The sequence below is a fragment of the Oncorhynchus keta genome, chromosome 5, assembly GCF_023373465.1.
Source record: "Oncorhynchus keta strain PuntledgeMale-10-30-2019 chromosome 5, Oket_V2, whole genome shotgun sequence".
NCBI lineage: Eukaryota > Metazoa > Chordata > Actinopteri > Salmoniformes > Salmonidae > Oncorhynchus > Oncorhynchus keta.
In genome coordinates, this window is record NC_068425.1 from 15,330,522 (window position 1) to 15,353,275 (window position 22,754).

Consider the following 22,754-nt stretch of genomic DNA (forward strand, 5'->3'; position numbering starts at 1 on the left):
CTTTTTCCACATTTTGTTATGTTACATCCTTATTCTAAAATGAATTATGTTGTTTTAGTTTTTTTTCCTCCTCAATCTACACTCAAATGTCTGCAAATGTTTACATTTACATAAGTATTCAGACCCTTCACTCAGTACTTTGTTGAAGCACCTTTGGCAGCGATTACAGCCTCAAGTCTTCTTGGGTATGAAGCTACAAGCTTGGCACACCTGTATTTAGGGAATGTCTCCCATTCTTCTCTAAAGATTCTCTCAAGCTCTGTCAGGTTGGACTGGGACCATTGCTGCACATCTATTTTCAGGTCTCTAGAGAAGTTAAAGTCTGGGCTCTGGCTGGGCCACTCAAGGACATTCAGAGACTTGTCCTGAAGCCACTCCTGCATTGTCTTGGCTGTGTGCTTAGGGTCTTTGTCCTGTTGGAAGGTGAACCTGTGCCCCAGTCTGAGATACTGAGCGCTCTGGAGACGGTTTTTATCAAGGCTCTCTCTGTACTTTGCTCCATTCATCTTTCCCTCGATCCTGACTCGTCTCCAAGTCCCTGCCATTTAAAAACATCCCCACAGCATGATGCTGCCACCACCATGCTTCACCGTAGGGATGGTGCCAGATAACCTCTTTGGCCTGAATGGAGGATAAATCTTGTTTTCATCAAACCAGAGAATCTGGTTTCTCATGGTCTGAGATTCCTTTAAGTGCCTTTTGGCAAACTCGAAGTGGGCTGTCATGTTCATTTTACTGAGGAGTGGCTTCCGTCTGGCCACTCTACCATAAAGGCCTGATTGGTGGAGTGTTGCAGAGATGGTTCTCCTTCGAGAAGATTCTCCCATCTCCACAGAGGAACTCCCGAGCTCTGTCAGTGGTAGTCTGGCTCTTGGTCACTGACCAAGGCCCTTCTCCCTCGATTGCTCAGTTTGGCCGAGCGGCCAGCTCTAGGAAGAGTGTTGGTGGTTCTAAACTTCTTCCATTTAAGAATGATGGAGGCCACTTTGCTCTTGGGGACCTTCAATGCTGAAGAAATGTTTTGGTACCCTTCCCCAGATCTGTGCCTCGACACAATCCTTTCTTGGAGCTCTTCGACCTCATGGCTTGTTTCTTTTCTCTGACGTGAGCTGTCAACTGTGGGACCTTATGTAGACAGGTGTGTGCCTTTCCAAATCATGTCCAATCAATTGAATTTTCAACAAGTTGACTCCAATCAACTATTATGAATTTCGAGTCTCATAGCAAAGGGTCTGAATACTTATGTAAACATTTTTCCAAATGTCTAAATCTGTTTTTGCTTTGTCATTTTGTGTAGATTGATGAGGAAAATGTTTTATTTAATACATTTTAGATTAAGGCTGTAACATAACAAAATGTGGAAAAAGTTGAGGGGTCTGAATACTTTCCAAATGCACTTTGTATATACAGTCATAGAAAGATGTTTTGAGAATGACATAAATATTAATTTCCACAAAGTTTGCTGCTTCAGTGTCTTTAGATATTTTTGTCAGAAGTTACTATGGAATACTGAAGTATAATTACAAGCATTTCATAAGTGTCAAAGGCTTTTATTGCCAATTACATGAAGTTGATGCAAAGAGTCAATATTTGCAGTGTTGAACCTTCTTTTTCAAGACCTCTGCAATCTGTCCTGGCATGCTGTTAATTAACTTCTGGGCCACATCCTGACTGATGGCAGCCCATTCTTGCATAATCAACGCTTGGAGTTTGTCAGAATTTGTGGGGTTTTGTTTGTCCACCCACCTCTTGAGGATTGACCACAAGTTCTCAATGGGATTAGTTCCAACTGCATGGTCGGAACTAGAAGCACAAGCATTTCGCTACACTCGCATTAACATCTGCTAACCACGTGTATGTGACAAATACAATTTGATTTGGATGAAGGTCTGGGGAGTTTCCTGGCCATGGACCCAAAATATCAATGTTTTGTTCCCCGAGCCACTTAGTTATCACCTTTGCCTGCTGGAAAAGGCATTGTTCATCTCCAAACTGTTCCTGGATGGTTGGGAGCAGTTGCTCTCGGAGGATGTGTTGGTGCCATTCTTTATTCATGGCTGTGTTTTTAGGCAACTCCCTTGGCTGAGAAGCAATTCCATACATGAATGGTCTCAGGATGCTTTACTGTTGACATGACACAGGACTGATGGTAGTGCTCACCTTGTCTTCACACCTGCCTGCTGCCATTCCTGAGCAATCCCTGTACTGGTTGTGCCCCAATCCTGCAGCTGCGTCAACTTTAGGAGACGGTCCTGGCCCTTGCTGGACTTTCTTGGGTGCCCTGAAGCCTTCTTCACAACAATTGAACCGCTCTCCTTGAAGTTTGATGATCCGATAAATGGTTGATTTAGGTGCAATCTTACTGGCAGCAATATCCTTGCCTTTTGAAGCCCTTTTTGTGCAAAGCAATGATGACGGCACGTGTTTCCTTGCAGGTAACCATGGTTGACAGAGGAAGAACAATGATTCCAAGCACCACCCTCCTTTGAAGCTTCCAGTCTGTTATTCGAACTCAATCAGCATGACAGAGTGATCTCCAGCCTTGTCCTCGTCAACACTCAAACCTGTGATAACGAGAGAATCACTGACATGATGTCAGCTGGTCCTTTTGTGGCAGGGCTGAAATGCAGTGGAATTTTTTTGGGGGGATTCAGTTCATTTGCATGGCAAAGAGGGCCTTTGCAATTAATTGCAATACATCTGATCACTCTTCATAACATTCTGGAGTATATGCAAATTGCCATCATATAAACTGAGGCAGCGGACTTTGTGAAAATGTATATTTGTGTCATTCTGAACACTATTGGCCACGACTGTATATTTAAGTAATAAGGCCCGAGATGGTGTGGTCTATGGCAAATATACCACGGCTAAGGGCTGTTCTTATGCGCGACACAACGTGAAGTGCCTGGATATAGCCCTTAGCTGTGGTATATTGGCCATATACCACAAACACCCGAGGTGCCTTATTTCTATTATAAACTGGTTGCCAATGTAATTAGAGCAGTAAAAATAAAATTTGTCATACCCATGGTATACGGTCTGATATACCACAGCTTTCAGCCAAATAACATTCAGGGTTCGAACCACCCAGTTCTTTCTCTCACACACACATTGTCTGTCTATTTCTTTCTCCCTCAGAGGCTCACTCCAGAGAGGATCATAGTAATGGTAATACTAGAGTGGTGTCTGTGTGGGGTGTTAAAGGGTGTCTCAGCCTCTCACATTGACGGGGGGATCTCACACATGACCACCTCTCCATCAGTACAATTGGACAAGCATCTTGGTCTCAAACGTCACACTAAAGTCTGCTTGTTTACTTTCTCAAATCAATGCTGGAATGTTCACACTCTAGTTTAGCTGCTAGCACATGAACTGGAACACAGCCAGATTCAAATTCAATATTGCATGCAAAGCAGAGGGCTGAAAACATGGCTTGTCTGTCTTTCCTTTTGGAGTTAGAGTTGAAGAGGTGGCCACCTGGTGGATTAGGGCTGTAACAACACTTAACTCAAGTCACTTCAGCAATGGGGCAACATTATCTAATTTGTATAATTTGACCGATTTTATATTGGCTTCAGTTTACCTCCATTGTTTTACTGGTCTGTCACTGATAACCTCCTTCCTTTAAACATTCACTATAAAATCCAATGGGAAGAGTTCTTATTTGGGTGGGTGTGCTGCCAATGGAATGATTATATGGGTGATAATGGTGGTGGTCTTGGGTTCAGCTCACTGTAAAAACGAAGCATATCTGTTTGTTCACTCTAAAGCAAAATCTGTCATTACTAGAGGTTAAATATGTTTTCTTGTCATCAACCATTTCCCTTGAGCTGAACCATAACCACAGACCGGCGTTGTCTCTAGAGGTGGTTGTGGGTGGCGGGGTGTGTTCCTCTCCTACCACGTGCCATGGTGATGGAGAATGTGTGTGTGCGTCCGTGTTAAAGTGACTGTTCCTCCCTGTGTGTTTTCTCAGCCCACGGTGACAGAGGACTTTGGTCATCTCCCCCCCGAGCAGCGCAGGAAGAGGTTACAACAGAAACTAGATGACATTGGCAAGGAGTTGCAGAAAGAAGTGGACCAGAGGTGTGTGGGGGAGTTTGATTGACTGCTTTGACAACCATCTCTGTGACTGCTGACAACTTCTCCCAACAGTGTGTGGTGTGTGTGTGTGTGTTTACCAATTTACTGCACTCCACAGGGGATGCATTTCCACAGAGAATCAATCCACCTCTCATCTCCTCTCTCTTTCCCTCCCGTTGCTCTGTCTCTGTGTGTGTCTCTCCAGTGAGGCCCTGGAGAAGATGAAGGATGTGTATGAGAAGAACCCCCAGATGGGAGATCCTGCTAGCCTGTCTCCCCAGATCAACCAGACAGCCCAGAACATGGAGAGACTGAGATTAGAGCTCAGCAAGTATGAGGTAATGGACTCCCCTCTACTGGCCACAGTCATGTACTGCATGTTATGTTCCCATATGCAAGCTTGAATACATACAGTTGGAAGTCTGAAGTTTACATACACTTAGGTTAGAGCCATTAAAACTATTTTTTTCAACCACTCCACACAATTTCTTGTTAACAAACTATAGTTTTTGCAAGTCGGTTAGGACATCTACTTTGTGCATGACACAAGTAATTTTACCAACAATTGTTTACACACATTATTTCACTTATAATTCACTGTATCACAATTCCAGTGGGTCAGAAGTTTACATACACTAAGTTGACTGTGCCTTTAAACTGCTTGGAAAATTCTGGAAAATTATATCATGGCTTTAGGAGCTTCTGATAGTCTAATTGACATCATTTGAGTCGATTGGAGGTGTACCTGTGGATGTATTTCATGGCCTACCTTCAAACTCAGTGCCTCTTTGCTTGACATCATGGGAAAATCAAAAGAAATCAGCTAAGATGTTTTGTTTTGTAGACCACAAGTCTTTTTCATCCTTGGGAGCAAACGCCTGAAGGTACCTCATTCATCTGTACAAACAATAGTACACAAGTATAAACACCATGGGACCATGCAGCCGTAATACCGCTCAGGAAGGAGACTCGTTCTGTCTCCTAGAGAGGAACGTACTTTGGTGTGAAAGGTGCAAATCAATCCCGGAACAACAGCAAAGGACCTTGTGAAGATGCTGGAGGAAACAGGTACAAAAGTATCTCTATCCACAGTAAAACAAGTCCTATATCGACATAACCTGAAAGGCCACTCAACAAGTAAGAAGCCACTGCTCCAAAACCGTAATAAAAAATCCAGACTACGGTTTGAAACTGCACATGTGGACAAATATTGTACTTTATGGAGAAATGTTCTCTGGTCTGATGAAACAAAAATAGAACTGTTTGGCCATAATGACCATCGTTATGTTTGGAGGAAAAAGAGGCTTGCAAGCCGAAGAACACCATCCCAACTGTTGTGTTGTGGGGGTGCTTTGCTGGCAGGAGGGACTGGTGCACTTCACAAAATAGATGGCATCATGAGGCAGGAAAATTATGTGGATTTATTGAAGAAACATCTCAAGACAGCAGTCAGGAAGTTGAAGCTTGGTTGCAAATGGGTCTTCCAAATGGACAATGACTCCAAGCATACTTCCAACGCTGTGGGACAATGGCTTAAGGACAACAATGTCACGGTATTGGAGTCACCATCACAAAGCCCTGATCTCAATCCCATAGAAAATTTGTGGGCAGAACTAAAAAGCATGTGTGAGCAAGGAGGCCTACAAACCTGACTCAGTTACCAGGAGGAATGGGCCAAAATTCACCCAACTTATTGTGGGAAGCTTGTGGAAGGCTACCCAAAACGTTTGACCCAAGTTAAACAATTTTAAAGGCAATGCTACCAAATACTAATTGAATGTATGTAAACTTCTGACCCACTGGGAATGTGATGAAAGAAATAAAAGCTGAAATAAATAATTCTCTACTATTATTCTGACATTTCACATTCTTAAAATAAAGTTGTGATCCTAACTGACCTAAGATAGGGAATTTTTACTCGGATTAAATGTCAGGAATTGTGAAAAACTGAGTTTAAATGTATTCGGCTAAGGTGTATGTAAACTTCCGACTTCAACTCTATTGTTTGTTACCTCTTCACATAGTTATTTGTAAACACAGACCTCATGTTTTCCTGATTTTAATATACAACCCGTTCCTCTCTTTGACTTGGTCTCACTCACAATCTCTCACGAGCACAATCAATAAGAAACGATGGTATATTTCCTCTGTGCTTTGTTTCGTAGTCATGGGTGACAGAGGCAGGAAGGCGAGGGGACTCGATGCTCAGGAGAGATACGTTACCAGAGGATGCATTGAGCTACGGGTCTCACTCCAACAACAACGAACCATACAGGTTAGAAACCAGACGCTGAGACTTCACTCATGGCTGTCAGTAAATGTACTGTAGTCATATATTTATTATTAAGCATATGTGTGTTTCTCCCTCCAGCCCTGACGGAACCCACTCTGAAGAAGGCACCCCAGATCCCTCTCAGCCCATCTACGCCGAGTTTGACGACGACTTTGAGGAGGAGGAGGAGCTTGTCGCTCCCATCGGCCAATGTACAGCCATGTACAACTTCCCAGGTAGGTGTTGATGGGTGACAATGACACCAATGTACTCAACACTATTATGGTATAACACACTTGTACATGGCGATAGTGTAACATGCTGTCATGTCCCTACTAGGTGCCAGCGAGGGGACCATCACCATGCAGGAGGGGGAGGTGCTGTCTGTAGTGGAGGAGGATAAAGGTGACGGCTGGACCAGGGTCCGCAGGGCCAACGGGAACGAGGGCTACATCCCAACATCCTACGTCAGCATCAGCCTCAGCAAGTGACCCGACACACATCCCACCCACACGAGGCCTGAGGGACCGGCCAGTCATCACTGATGATGATTCCAAAATACTGTGGCAGCTCTCTCATGGGACCAATCAGAAAGAGAAACAAAGCACTGTGGGCAGGACCATATGGGTGTCCGTAAGGAGACTCCTAGGGCCAATCGAGTCGCTTTGATTTCCTCGCTGAGATGCGCACCCATGATTTCTTTCCCCTGCTGGCCAGAGAAGATGCAGTCAATTGTGCTTTTGGCTCCTCCTGGCTTGCATGTCTGTACCAGGTCACTATACTTACCACAAGCCACACATTTCCATCGTAGTTCTTCTTGATATTATCACAGTGCAGTTGTGGTTTAGTAGTGGATATCATAGCAGGACTGATGATATAGATTAGAATGGGGCACCAACCAACATATCCATATGCCCTCACCTCACTGTGGGAAGGCTTCTCCTTTTCACAGTGAGAGGAGGATTAGAAGTGCTGTACTGGAGCATTTGACATCAGGGTCGTTTTCAGTAAGGATATAACATTTTGAAACCGGGTGAAACAGAGGTACTGAACTTGTCCAATGGGAACACAGTGCTACAGTGTGCCCTACTGAACAGGAGCCAGGATTAAGAGGACGTTTATCTGACACATTATTAATCATAACCTGCTCTCTCTCTCTCTCTCTCTCTCTCTCTCACTCCCATGCAGCCAGAATGTAAACTGATCACATTCTTGCTCTTCTTCATATTTGCACACAGCGTTTTGGACAAAGAACATTTGCTCAGAGAAAGGAAGTGTCTCAAACCAGGTCTATGGGCACTGCATTTCAGTAGGAAAGCCCTGTTGACACAGCCACTATTCAGATCAGATATACTCACCAGTTAGCGTGACTTTATTTCCTTGTGCTCTGAAGTATAAATAGATTAGCCCCCCACAAGGCCAAAGACTGACACATACTGATGGCAATAAAGAAATGTTTCAGACAATCACAGCCGTATCTTCACTACAGCTCAGTTTCAAGCCATTGACATAAATGGCCTATACGAGAGCTCTTTTATAGCTCTCGATTCTGAATGGTAAATAATGAATTGTTTGTATTGAGAATATAATTTATTAAGTATGTGTATGTTGCTACATTTAAGAGTTAAAGTTTAAGGCATGTTTTGGTTTATATCATAGGAGTTGACTCCCGTTTGTACTTTTCCCTGTAAACATGGTGGACTGTCTGTATCCAGAGGCGAGAGCGATACCAATAAATTGTTGCAGATAGAATATGTGCAACTTTAAGACTATCATATTTATGTTATAAAATAATATATTTTAGCTATCACTACACCACTATTGTCTTATTAGCTTTTTAACCTGATGAATAAAGATTGAGAAGTTGAGAGCAGATGTGTATCTTCATGAGGTGAATGTGTCCATTTTGTCTGGAGTTTAATAGACGCTCCAGTTTTGAGCCACGCCGGAATATTCCTAACGTAAAAACTCACTCGCATGTCCAGGTGCCTTTCTGGTTGAAAGCATTGTGTGTGTGTATACCTAACATGCAAATGTCTTCTGTTTTTAAGACTAATAAATGTAACACGCATTTCAAAGTTCAAGTGGTTGTATCATTTATTCATGTTTTTTTTATCGCTAATGTTTGTCTGGCGTAGAGCCGACCATTGTATTATTTATTAGCGAGCAAGTTGGTCCCCAAGAAATAAGATGCATTTGAATGAGATGAGGAAATGTCTAGAAATGTCAAGTGCATGTACATGCTCTTAAAGGGAAAGGCTTTTGGAGTCTCCTTAGGGGTTCTTCAAATTGAAACTGGGGGAAGCCCTATAAGATCCTCAAAGAACCTTTTGGGGTACAATTTTCAGTGTCAAGAACCCTAAGGTTCTTCAAAGGACTTTGAGGATCTTAGAAGAACCCTTGTTGAATCCCTCATTTTTACAGTGTATAGCAGTCACAGCAGATGGCACTATTGCTGTAGTGTATAATTTCTTGTGATCTGATATCCAAGTAGCCTTGTCCTCTATCCTGCTCTCTCTGAGCAGGGTATTCAAACAATGTATTAAGCCTTCCTAAACCTGTTTATTATGTACAATAATTTACATGCATTATTAACAACTATTCACTTGAAAACATACCAGCTACAGAGGTTGTCACGCATGTCCTACTAATCACTGTGCTCTTGCTCTCATTCTGAACATTTGGCCTCTACTTGATCAAAACCAGGACTTTTTCACTGATCTAAATGTCCTTCAAAAACGGCTAGATTTTTTTGGGATGTTTCGATCTGTCAGTTTTTAACCAAAATAAAAACGATGCTCTGTATGGGGGCCCTCACAGAGGAAATTATACCTTTCTAACACCTAATTCGCTTGCTGCAGCGCTCAAGGCCAAGTGACCACCGGGCAGCGTTGACCGGTCAGTTGATTGAGCTTGGTCATTTGTATGCACTAGTCTTACTCTCCGGAACGATAAAGGTCAGATGGTCCATAAAATTGCCTGTCTTTGCATTGGGGGGTTGCCTGGGTAACAGCATCAGCCGCTCCTGTAAAGAAGCCCTCCTCACCACAACTGATAAACGGTCCGATGGTTCCTCTGTTGTCATTACTGATGCATTAATGATGACTGTCCTCACTGAGGTGGGAGGCTGAATCGCTCCACTAGGTTGGAAAGTTTGGGCTATGCTCAGAATTATTTGGGATGGTTTAAGTTTATTTTCTTTGTTCAAACTAGGCGCTGGAAGATGTAGACTGGCTTTAAGAAACCAAGCAGATAAGTTATACAGTGTAAGATTCCTCCGATCAGAATGGAACATCCGGTTGTTTGCCTTGGGATAGGCAATGTCAAGGGATAGCCTAATATTTTGAAACTTCTGTCATTTAAAATCTCTCCCTGCATGCAACAGCGCTTGTCAGAGATCAGGGTGCTCAACATGGGCAGAGTGCCAACCTGTAGTCTGTGTCCTCATGTAGCCTAAGTCTATTGCACCAATGCATCTGGACAAACAGTCAACAAAATCCTATCAATCTTATTTCCCTGTACTGCTTCTTCTGTTAAAAGGTACTAACAATACATCTACTCAAGACATTAATCAAGCAATAAGGTGGGAGAGCAGGAAAAGCTCTTGCGCTTAAAACAAACTGAATGATCCCTTCTTCCTCTAAAAATAAGATGTTCAACGACTAAATGACAGGAATAGATGGTGGATTCCTCAACAGGCATGTGAGACTGGTGGAACAAGAGATGTGGTGGCCAAGGCAGAGGAAAAGTAAACAGGAGAGACACGACCAGAGATAGCTGGAGATCTACTAGGTAATGTATGATAGGCGATCTGCTTGCATAAGGGATTTGTATCGATGTGTGTGCATTTGTTGTACTTGGGCTCAATGTCAACACTGATGTTCATGCTCTCAGATGTCCATGTGTGCATTATCGTAGATGTTTGCTCTCCTTGAGATGGATGAGTTCTTCATGGGAATTCAATAGATTTAGTTGCATGTTAGGATGTAGATTGAATTGTCAGAGAAAATGAACAAAACAGGCTTCACTTATGAGGAAACCCTAGGTACATGTGAAGATACTCAAGTGTATTGTGCCCTGGTTACTACGTTTGTCACTCTCTAGAGATGTTTGTCACTCTCAGCCACTGGCCCAAACTCCCGATCGCCAGGCCACCAGCCCTCCAAGTTCCCCAAGAGCTGCCCCTCAACCCCCAATACAATAATTCCATTCCAACACCGTCCGCCACATCCCCCAATGCACCAACAAATAGGAACAAACGAGAAAGAGAAAGGATAACAGGAAATAATCATACAAAAAACAAAAAGACATCAAGGACAATACAAATCATAACAGCAAGGCCAACTGAATATGTTTCAGTGCATTAATGGCCCTTTTATGTGTGTGTGTGTGTGTGTCCGTTTATGTGCACGTGTGTGCATTTGAATGAGAGTGTGTGTATATGCATGTCTGTGAACACTTGAGCCTCAGGCAAACTGACATTGTCTGCAACAATACTGCCCCTCAATGTCATTCAAACATACTTTATTTTGTAAACCTTTTTTTTTAAATCTTTGACCGTCATGCTATCCGTCATTCTATCCTCTGCCCAGCAACTCCACTCCACATCCCAACCCTCAGCTTCGCTCAGCCCATCCAACCTATTTCTGCTGGCCACCCTCTTCGGATTTCTACGCAATGTATATCTTTCAACTATCCTGTTGTAGTGAGGTGCGTACTGGCGGCACAGAAGTCAGGCGCAGGAGAGCGAAAACTGATTTACAACGGTAACCCGGTAATACCAGCATACCGTGTACAAGTACTACAAGAAACAATTATGGACAAGGACATGGGCGGAGTAAATACACAACATGTAATTGATGGAATTGGAACCAGGTGTGATGGAAGACAAGACAAAACCAATGGAAAATGAAAAGTGGATCAGCGATGGCTAGCAGGCCGGTGACTTCGACCGCCGAACACCCCGGAGGGCGAGGCGCAGGGCGATCCGGACGGAGACGGTGGAACTCCTGCAGCATTGAAGCGTCCAACATGTCCTCGACCGGAACCCAGCACCTCTCCTCCGGACCGTACCCCTCCCACTCCACAAGGTACTGAAGGCCCCTCGCCCGACGCCTTGAATCCAGTATGGCGCTAACGGAGTACGCCGGGGCCCCCCCGATGTCCAGAGGGGGTAGAGGAACCTCCCGCACCTCAGACTCCTGGAGCGGGCCAGCCACCACTGGCCTGAGGAGAGACACAAGGAACGAGGGTTTAATATGGTAATTGGGTAAAAGCTGTAACCTATAACAAACCTTGTTCACTCTCCTCAGGACTTTAAATGGCCCCACAAACCGTGGACCCAGCATAAGGCAAGGTTTCGGGTAGGTTTCGGGTCGAGAGACAGACCCGGTCCCCTGGTGCGAACACCGGGGCCTCACTGCGGTGGCAATCTGCGTTCTCCTTTTGGCGCATTATGGCATGCTGAAGGTGAACACGGACAGCTTCCCATGTCTCCTCCACGCGCCTGAACCAGTGGTCCACCTCGGTCTGACTCTGATGCCAAGGCGCCAGAACTGGCTGGTACCCCAGTATGCACTGGAAGGGGGAGAAGTTAGTGGAAGAGTGGCGAAGCGAGTTCTGTGCCATCTCGGCCCAGGGCATGAGACCATGCGTCACCATGCCCAAAGGAGAGGTGACCTCCCTAATCAACCCTGACCCTAATGGTCAACTATCTAAGGCGTGGATGGGGAAGGGCACAGCCACGGGAACAATGGAGATCCCTAAACTATGGGCTAACGTTCTATTAATAAAATTCCCAGCTGCACCTGAATCGACGAGCACCTTATGCTGGGAATGCGGAGAAAACTCAGGGAAAGTGACATACACAAACATATGTGCAACAGAGGACTCTGGGTGAGAATGGTGCTGGGGGTGACGCCAGAGCGCCCTGCCTGCTGCCTCGATCCCCAGAGGAACCAACCCTTGCACCGACCGGCAGTGTGACCTCTGCGGCCACAGATGATGCACGAGCTGGAACCCCCTCCGGTCTCTCTGCGCACCGCCCCTCCCAGCGCCATGGTTATCGGAGAGGGGGTGCGGGGGGATGGAACCAACAGACCCTGATCTGAACGTCCGCAGGTAGCCAGCAGGTTGTCCAGCCAGATAGACAGGTCCACGAACGTGAGGGTGGTGTCTCTGCAGGCCAACTCCCGACGGACGTCCTCATGCAGAATGCAGCGGTAATGATAGATCAGGGCCCTGCCATTCCATCCCGCGCCGGCAGCCAGGTTCCTAAACTCCAGGGCAAACTCCTGGGTGTGCCTCGTCTCCTGCCTCAGATGGAATAGGCGTTCACCCGCCGCTCTACCCTCAGGCGGGTGGTCTAAGACTGCCCGGAAACAGTGGGTGAACTCCTCAAACTGGTCCAACGCCGCATCTCCCTCTCTCCACATGACGTTGGCCAACTCAAGGGCTTTCCCGGTGAGGCACAAGATGAGAGCGGACACTCTCTCACGGCCCGACGGAGCCGGGTGTACGGTGGCCAGGTATAGGTCCAGTTGTAAAAGGAACCCCTGGCAGTTCGCAGCCTGCCCAATGTATTCCTGGGGCAGTGAGAGACGAATCCCACTGGGACCAGGAGGAAGAGGGGCGTTTAGGGGAGACCCCGGTTGTGCTGGTGGAGGCGCTGGAAGAACTCCCTGTCTCTCCCAGCGGTACATTGTCTGGACAGCGCGGTCCATGGCGGTGCCAAGATAGTGGAGCATTGCTGCGTGCTCCCGGACACGCTCCTCCACCCCTATACCCGGGGTACCAGCTCCTGCTGACTCCATAGTTTGGGTCCGTAATTCTGTAGTGAGGTGCGTACTGGTCGCAGAGAAGTCAGGCGCAGGAGAGCGAAAAATGATTTACAACGGTGTCGTTTAATATCCATAAAACCACCGTCAACAGAACAATACAATAAAGTACAAGTACAAGTACTACAAGAAACAATTATGGACAAGGACATGGGGGGAATAAATACACAACATGTAATTGATGGAATTGGAACCAGATGTGATGGAAGACAAGACAAAACCAATGGAAAATGAAAAGTGGATCAGCGATGGCTAGCAGGTTGGTGACTTCGACCGCCGAACGCCACGCGAACAAGGAGAGGGACCAACTTCGGCGGAAGTCGTGACACCTGTGATGTTTAACATACAATTTGACTCTATCTAATCAAATAGAATCCACAGATTGTGAGATGAAGATAAATACTTTCACTAAGAGTATTAGTATATTAGTAATTGATTGACCAGGTCTGTCCAAATCTGCCAACCATTTTAGATTACTATTATGCTTTTTCAACCATTCCTGAACCTGAGACCAGAAACAGGCTACCTGAGGGCAACACCAGAACAAATGGTCTATTCATTCTGTATCCTCACAACAAAATCTAGTCGTTTTATATATCGACTCATACACCCTGTGCCATGGAATCAGTACACAAAATCTTTTCCCAACTATTTTGCAATCTGTACGGCACAGCTCTCAACATCCTGGTCCTCAGATGAAACTCAGGTATACTTTCCTATTTCTTCTATTCTTATTCCTCCGCCAGCTTTGATCCTTTATATTGGGCAGACAGACCAGTTCCCTACCTCCTCCCGCTGCCACCTGCCTCCTCCCGCTGCCACCTGCCTCCTCCATTTTTGGGGTAATGCTGTAATCAATTGGTTGTAATCTTGGATTGAGCAGACCTTCCCGTACAATTCTGATCACTCCATGAAAGACATAACTCTACCGTTCCAATTTACAATATCATTTAACCACAAAATACCCTTTTCCATAAATACAGGTATTTTATCAACCAGCACATTTGAGTTCAGCCATAATATTTGTTCTATCTTTTCAGGGGGATGAAATTGAAATTGTAGCCAGCTCTGCAATGATTGTTTGAAAAAGAGAGATACTTTGACATTTTTTTTTTCTTCAATTAATCGAAAATGAGACATGTCAATCTGCACAAAGGTAAAAAGGCAATTTTTATCAACGGATGAGCTTTTCTTAGTAATCTACTTGAGAACCGTTTAGGGTCCAAGTAAAACATTTGTACAAGTGAAGCTTTTAGAGAGCGGTTTAGTGCTTTATATTTAATAATCTCAGCCCACCCAGTTCATATTCATTATGTAGATAGGGAGTGTTTGTATCAGGGGCAGATCATGGAGCAACACCCAAAGGAAGCTTTTGAATTCAGGTGAAGAGTACAACCTCAACTCCCAACTGAGATGTCCTGTGGTTTTGTCGGTAGTTGTTAAATATCGGAGTATCCATTAAACAACTGATAACTGATGGTTATTGATCAGTCACTGTAAATGTAGAGCTACATGGGAGTATATACACTGTAGATATTATGAGTAACAAGTTGATCCTCTGTAACTATCTCCATTAGAAATCCGTCTCCGCCAGCCACCATCAGCCGGTTACTATCACACTCGCTCTTTATTCCTGCATGTTCCAACAAAACAAGATATCATGCCTATGTCGAGCACAGCGCTGGTGATTAAAGATTCAACAACCAGGCCCACCATCAGTTTCATTTTCCTGGAGAAAGAGGCACTGGAGAAAATATAGAAAAGCTTCCGGTTTCTGGTATAGCTGTGTGTGGTGTTGGAACTTCAGTCAGTGGATTCTCAATCATAGAGACCATGTACTGTATTGCACAATGTATTTCCAGAACACTATGCAATTCTGAGAATGCTATGCTGGAACTGTAAACAAACAAACATCAAACTTTGCTCTGCTTATAATAGTCCACATCTTTATGCTCTGGGCCAGCCCTTTCCTCAAACAAATGCATATACAATCTCTCGTTATGCAATAATTCTGAAAGCAGCTGCAAGGCCTCTGAAAGAAAACCGAGAACAGCAGAACTAAAAAGTGGGGGATGGAGGGAGAGAAGGTAAATTAGAGAGAACATTCAGTTAATCTTTCCCTCTTGCCTGCCCTGTGTTGTCTGCTCTGTGTTGTCTGCTCTGTGTTGTCTGCTCTGTGTTGTCTGCTCTGTGTTGTCTGCCCTGTGTTGTCTGCTCTGTGTTGTCTGCTCTGTGTTGTCTGCTCTGTGTTGTCTGCTCTGTTTTGTCTGCTCTGTGTTGTCTGCTCTGTGTTGTCTGCTCTGTGTTGTCTGCTCTGTGTTGTCTGCCCTGTGTTGTCTGCTCTGTGTTATCTGCTCTGTGTTGTCTGCCCTGTGTTGTCTGCTCTGTGTTATCTGCTCTGTGTTGTCTGCTCTGTGTTGTCTGCTCTGTGTTGTCTGCTCTGTGTTGTCTGCTCTGTGTTGTCTGCTCTGTGTTATCTGCTCTGTGTTGTCTGCTCTGTGTTATCTGCTCTGTGTTGTCTGCTCTGTGTTATCTGCTCTGTGTTGTCTGCTCTGTGTTGTCTGCTCTGTGTTGTCTGCTCTGTGTTGTCTGCTCTGTGTTGTCTGCTCTGTGTTGTCTGCTCTGTGTTATCTGCTCTGTGTTGTCTGCTCTGTGTTGTCTGCTCTGTGTTGTCTGCTCTGTGTTGTCTGCTCTGTGTTGTCTGCTCTGTGTTGTCTGCTCTGTGTTGTCTGCTCTGTGTTGTCTGCTCTGTGTTGTCTGCTCTGTGTTGTCTGCCCTGTGTTGTCTGCTCTGTGTTGTCTGCCCTGTGTTGTCTGCTCTGTGTTGTCTGCTCTGTGTTGTCTGCCCTGTGTTGTCTGCTCTGTGTTGTCTGCCCTGTGTTGTCTGCTCTGTGTTGTCTGCCCTGTGTTGTCTGCTCTGTGTTGTCTGCTCTGTGTTGTCTGCTCTGTGTTGTCTGCCCTGTGTTGTCTGCTCTGTGTTGTCTGCTCTGTGTTGTCTGCTCTGTGTTGTCTGCTCTGTGTTGTCTGCTCTGTGTTGTCTGCTCTGTGTTGTCTGCCCTGTGTTGTCTGCTCTGTGTTGTCTGCTCTGTGTTGTCTGCCCTGTGTTGTCTGCTCTGTGTTGTCTGCTCTGTGTTGTCTGCTCTGTGTTGTCTGCTCTGTGTTGTCTGCTCTGTGTTGTCTGCTCTGTGTTGTCTGTCTGTGTTGTCTCTGTGTTGTCTGCTCTGTGTTGTCTGCCCTGTGTTGTCTGCTCTGTGTTGTCTGCCCTGTGTTGTCTGCCCTGTGTTCTCTGCTCTGTGTTGTCTGCTCTGTGTTGTCTGCTCTGTGTTGTCTGCTCTGTGTTGTCTGCTCTGTGTTGTCTGCTCTGTGTTGTCTGCTCTGTGTTGTCTGCTCTGTGTTGTCTGCTCTGTGTTGTCTGCTCTGTGTTGTCTGCCCTGTGTTGTCTGCTCTGTGTTGTCTGCTCTGTGTTGTCTGCCCTGTGTTGTCTGCTCTGTGTTGTCTGCTCTGTTTTGTCTGCTCTGTGTTGTCTGCTCTGTGTTGTCTGCTCTGTGTTGTCTGCTCTGTGTTGTCTGCTCTGTGTTGTCTGCTCTGTGTTGTCTGCCCTGTGTTGTCTGCTCTGTGTTGTCTGCCCTGTGTTGTCTGCTCTGTGTTGTCTGCTCTGTGTTGTCTGCTCTGTGTTGCCTGCCTTGTTGTCTGCCTGGTTATCTGTCTGCCAGTCTGTTTGTCTGCCTGCCTGCTCTCTGGCTGTCTGTCTGCCTGCCTGCTCTGCCTGCGGAGGGGGATGAATGGGATTCTTTAAATATCTCTGATTAATTAGAGGTTTTAATTGCAAGAGTGCCTGTAGCAGCAGCAGTACCAGAAGCAGCTGGACTCATACTCAATACAGTAAGTACTGTTTATATGTTCCCTCTCACTCCACTACCGTTGATGTGCTGAAGTGGTGTAACCCACAGTACACACCCCCACAGCAGCTTTGTTTTTTTGCCCCCGTTCCCCATATCTTGCTCTTTCTATCCTGTTGCATCAGCTCCCTCCTTTTCTTTCTTATCACCACTGTAGTGTGCACTGTCTCAGGTCTCTCTCTTCCTTGCATCAGTCAGTTGGCTCCCCCCGTTTTCACTCACTGCATTGATCACAGAATCCCATTTTAGACCGTTAGAGAGAAGATCTCCAACCGTGGTGGAGTTTGACAGTGTAAATACTTGGTATTCATTTAATCCAAAGCAAAAATGGAATAGTGTACAGAAATGCAAGTCCTCTTCAGATGCTGGTTTATCCCGTTTTCCATGGAGGTCTCCTCAGAAGCAGCGTTCTGTATGTACTGTATATGTTTATCACCTTAGCGGAAGCTGCCTGGCAGGTTCGTACTAGTAGTTGTGACATTACCTGGTCTTTCCCACCCTATCCTCTCTGTGCTGTTTGGGTATGCAGGGGAGCACGTGGTGATTGATGAGTGCGCCGGGGAAGCGGAAATCTATCCCCTGGCTGCGGGGCGGGCCCTGTGATGGATGGCCCCTCAGAGCTATGCTCTGGGTTGGACTGATGGGCCACGGGCCTGAGAGAGAGAGCCCACTGTTGCCTGCCTGGGAGGGAGGGATGTGGAGGAAAAGGCAACAAGCAGTCCGTAATATTGGCACTTCTCACCAAGCTGAGACTTCATCGGTGCTGTTATGAATGCAGCAGAGCAAACACCAGCTGTAGGGAGTCCTTACTAAGGATATTTTATCACCATGAATGTACAAAAGTATGACCTTGCTCTCTATAGTGCTTATGAATACTTCATGAAGCCTTTATACATTATTGTTCGGGACTATGCAGGGATATCAGGCAGACCATGTTGACTTTTACTTAGCTTCTGGTTAATAATGACTTGACTGAACAGAACTGTAGCAGCAGAAACAGGTCAGTTAGTTAGACAGTAGTTTTGCCCAGTCAGCCACACTTTGAAAGGGCAGGTGAATGACTTTCTCACCACCAGTAGCATCCATTATGTGCTTTAAATCAATATGGTTAAAACTTCCGCACGGTGTCCTTTTGTATATGCTGTGTGGCTGACAGGGATGGTTTGTAAATGTGGTTCTACAACCAGGGAGGAAGCATGTTCAATGATGTCAGATAGATTGGCTATCCACATATACTGGGGGGGATCTATGAGCTTTTCTCAGTGAATGCGTGACACCTTGAATGTCAACATCAGCCGGAACATTGCTTTGTGTGGGAGAGACAGAATCCACATTGTCACACACACACAGACATTAATCTGTTCGTAGAACCATTCCTCCTCTCTGAAGCCCCGGGCTGATCGTCTCACTGTGGCGAATAAGCTGAAAATCAATCACAGTGATGCACAGAGTGTGGGTAGAACCTGACAGAAAATTAATATAATCTGTGTTTTTATTATCTCAAGAGATGGAGGGGAAAACACTCCCTAGGCTCTGAGACGAGTTTGGTGGGAGGTACTGTATTAGTCCTGACAGTTCCAGCTCTGTGTACATAAACAAACACGTAGCTCCTGTTGGAGTCGTACTGCCTGTTAGTGTTGACGTCACCTTTGATAAACACATTATAGATGCTTCCACAGTGACCTGCTGCACTATTTAGGAAGTCCCAAGGGATCTCCTGACAATCTCCTCAATGCAGCAAAGAATATGCTAACGAATGTCTGATGGAGGGAACTTTGCGACATTACATCCTGCTATTCAAATAGATTCAGAAATACGTCTTGGTACCGCGGTTAACCACGGCCACGTTGTTTGTTCCTTTTACAGTTACAAGAATCAGCTCTTTATGAAGAGGCTCCTGTATTTTTTATTCAAATACAAAACACACACACACACACACACACACACACACACACACACACACACACACACACACACACACACACACACACACACACACACACACACACACACACACACACACACACACACACACACACACACACACACACACACACACACAGCTTCTCATCCGCAATATGTCTGTAGTTGCAGTCAATTTTGACTCGCCTGCCATCCAATATTGTGTGCTGCGGTGGGCCAAAGTTGTGATACATTTGCATGGATTAAATGTCAGCACCTGGTAGGGAGACACGGCAGAAACCTTCATCCTGGTCTGTTCCTTTTCACCAGCTCTATCTTCAGCAGTCATGGACAGGGCAGAAAGGGAATGAAGGGGCCATCCACCGAGGAGGGAGGAAGAGAGATGGAGAGAGAGCGGATTTTAAGTGACAGGGGCCAGGAGGACCACTGCTTTCAAACAGAAAGCAGAGAAAAAGAGGGACAGAAAGATGAATCATCAGAAAACGACTTCATTCTTGGCTGCAAAGCCTGCTGCAGAAGTCCCAGAGAGAGGGAGAGAGCAGAGATACAAGGTGAGATAAGTTGGAGAACTCTGATCCAGCAAACCTTATCTGCAGTCACTGCTCTTCAAGCTTCAGCACAAAACTCTCCCTGCCTTTTTTTTGTCAAGATTTTACCCATCACAGAGAGTTGGTGCATCTGGCTGATCACTCTAAGCTTGACCCAACATATGTTTCAGCTTCTCCCAGAACTGTGCTAAATGTACAATTTGTTAGCAAAATTGCTTGTTTATCTAAACAAGCTTAATGTTTTTGGACTTGCCGTCCCCAGGCACACAGACAAGACAGAGAACACGCATACAGAATCCACATCAGCATATTTCCACTAAATGTGGATTTAGGCCAACATCCTCTTACTCAGTAGTCCAACTCTCTGGCTCCATGCTGCTGCTGGAGAGGCCTGTGTCTCCACCACTGTTGGCTGAACCGCCTTTTTAATTCTAACTAAATATCTTTCTCAAATCTTTGCCCATCTTATCCATCTCGTTTAACGCCTCCCTCTATCCTCACACTGGGAAGAGCTGCAGTGCAACATAGCGGTCCACCACAGGACCAAAAGTATGTGGACACCTACTTGTCAAACATCTCATTCCAACATCATGGGCATTAATATGGAGTTGGTCCCCCCTTTGCTGCTATAACAGCCTCCACTCTTCTGGGAAGGCTTTCCAACAGATGTTGGAACATTACTGCTGGGACTTGCTTCCATTCAGCCACATGAGCATTAGTGAGGTTGGGCACTGATGTTTGGCAATTAGGCCTGGCTTGCAGTCGGCGTTCCAATTCATCCCAAAGGCGTTCAATGGGGTTGAGGTCATGGCTCTGTGCAGGCCAGTCAAGTTCTTCCACACAGGAAATGGCCTTCCCCAAACATTTACCACAAAGTTGGAAGCACAGAATCATCTAGAATGTCATTGCATGCTGTAGTGTTAAGATTTCCCTTCACTGGAACAAAAGGACCTAGCCTGAACCATGAAAAACAGCTCCAGACCATTATTCCTCCTCCTCCACCAAACGTTACAGTTGGCACTATGCATTGGGGCTGGTAGCGTCCTCCTGGCATCCATCAAACCCAGATTCGTCTGTCGGACTGCCAGATGATGAAACGTGATGGATCACTCCAGAGAACGCGTTTCCACTCCTCCACAGTCCAATGGCAGCGAGTATTACACCACCCCAGCCGACGCTTGGCATTGCACATGGTGATTTTAGGCTTGTGTGCGGCTGCTCGGCCATGGAAACCCATTTCATAAAGCTCCCGACAAATAGTTATTTTGCTGATGTTGCTTCTAGAGGTAGTTTGGTACTCGGTAGTGACTGTTGCAACCGAAGAGCCACGCGCTTCAGCACTCGGCAGTCCCATTCTGTGAGCTTGTGTTGTCTACCACTTTGCGGCTGAGCCGTTGTTTCTCCTCTACCTTTTTCACTTCACAATAACAGCACTTACAGTTGACCGGAGAAGCTCTCGCAGGGCATACATTTGAGGAACTGACTTGTTGGGAAGGTGGCATCCTATGACAGTGCCACGTTGGGCCATTCTACTGCCAATGTTTGTCTATGGAGATTGCATGGCTGTGTGCTCGATTTCACTCATTTGAAGGGTTGAGTGAAGGGTGTCCACATACTTTTGAATATATAGTGTAAATTGAGGAGCTGATGTTTTTCGAGAAGGTAAATGTGTTATTTTCTGACACCAAGTTCAACTGAACGAGAAAGCAGACAGTGAGATTTGGATGAGAGATGGGGTGACAGTAAAAAAGAGAACTATAGATCAAGAGGGCCAAAGAGAATGTGTGTGTTTGGACAGGATATAGGGGAGAGTACTGTCTCTGCTCATTTGCCCCCAGGCAGGATGATTTCCCCCATGAAAGGCTATCAAACAAAACTCTATGAAGAAGAAATCACATCAGAAATTCACTTTTGGAGGACCTGAATCGGTGTGTTTTCCTAACCCTAGACAGGGTAGAGTAGAGCCTGCCGCCCGCGTCTCTGGAGGATCAGGCAATACGGACTGTTTTCCCATAAGGCTCTATCTCATCAAGCCAACGTTTGACGTCTCTCTGCTCTTTTCCTGGGCCATAATTGCAATTATATGCTGTGTAGAATGTAGATGTCATGTGATTTACCAGTTGGCCTCTTGTTAGAGGAGCTACGTAACTGGTTTAAGCTCTTGATTGTTTCAGTGTTTAAAACCGACCTCTGCACCGTGGCAATTTAACACGGAGCTGCTGAAATGACTAATTGGCCACACACTTAGCCTGCGTTTACACAGGCAGCCCAATTCTAATCTAGTTTTTCACTAATTGGTCTTTTGACCGATCACATCAGATCTTTTCACATCAGATCTTTGTCAGAACTGATCTGATTGGCCAAAAGACCAATTAGTGAAAAAAGTATCAGAATTGGGCTGCCTGTGTAAACGCAGCCTTTGGCTCCTCTACGCTCTCTCCTCTAGTCATACAGTAACCTCTGTTCTAATGGCACACGTACATGCATGCACGCAAACCACCCAGGGGCTAGAGGACCCATTGCTGTTCTGTTGAAGAAAACATGTGAACCAGCTTAGCATAAATTAGTGCACAGACTACCATCCATCATTTAAAGTCCCCAAGCAGCCTGTCATACATACGTAGCATCATTTTATTATCACTGGGGCGGGGAACAAAAACTTTTTAGCTATGGCTCCATCAAAGGTTGCAGAAGCGGTGACATAAAATATCTTCTGCAGATGTAGATGATGTTGTCTAGCTGCCGGTTGTTCCCTGAGATGGAACGAGAGGGCAGAGATTTCTGCTGCTAGCTGGTTTGATGAGACAGGCCAGCTCTCGCCTGGGGAGTACTAGTTTGTCTGGCAGCGATGGCGAGGGGAGTAGAGCAGTCTGGGTAGAATGGCGGGTGACTGGACGTGTGATGTGGCTCTGTGTGTGAGTGTGTGTCTCTGTCTCTTGTCTCTGTGTGAGTGCATGCATGCGTGTCAGGAGGGATGGAGAGATGCCGAGACCTAAGTTGTTTCTGGGAAAAGGGACTGCATGAGGGAGTGAGTGCCACAGTTGTTCAAAACGTCTCGGCTGTTTAGTTTTTTTTATGAACATAAAGTGATCATATGAGACAAACCTCTTGGCAAGCTGGACTGTGAAAAGCATCAAACTCACCATTATTTTGAGTGGACAGCAGGTGTGTGCTGTGATCTGCCTTGTAGC

At 45.6% G+C, this 22,754-nt stretch overlaps 1 protein-coding gene across 4 annotated transcripts in view; it reads left to right on the forward strand.

The window, feature by feature from the left end:
- The window catches only part of LOC118384549 (cdc42-interacting protein 4 homolog), a 29,518-nt gene extending 21,076 nt beyond the window's left edge, over positions 1-8,442 (forward strand). For 2 of the 4 annotated variants that reach the window (XM_035771163.2, XM_035771165.2), the window contains 6 exons: positions 3,142-3,171; positions 3,980-4,089; positions 4,292-4,424; positions 6,252-6,361; positions 6,458-6,594; positions 6,698-8,442. In XM_035771163.2, coding sequence (XP_035627056.1) covers positions 3,142-3,171; positions 3,980-4,089; positions 4,292-4,424; positions 6,252-6,361; positions 6,458-6,594; positions 6,698-6,849 — 672 coding nt within the window. In that variant the 3' untranslated portion in view covers positions 6,850-8,442. The remainder of the gene's footprint in view (positions 1-3,141; positions 3,172-3,979; positions 4,090-4,291; positions 4,425-6,251; positions 6,362-6,457; positions 6,595-6,697) is intronic. The other 2 variants (XM_035771164.2, XM_035771167.2) reach the window with 1 other exon arrangement.
- Positions 8,443-22,754: the final 14,312 nt, after the last annotated feature.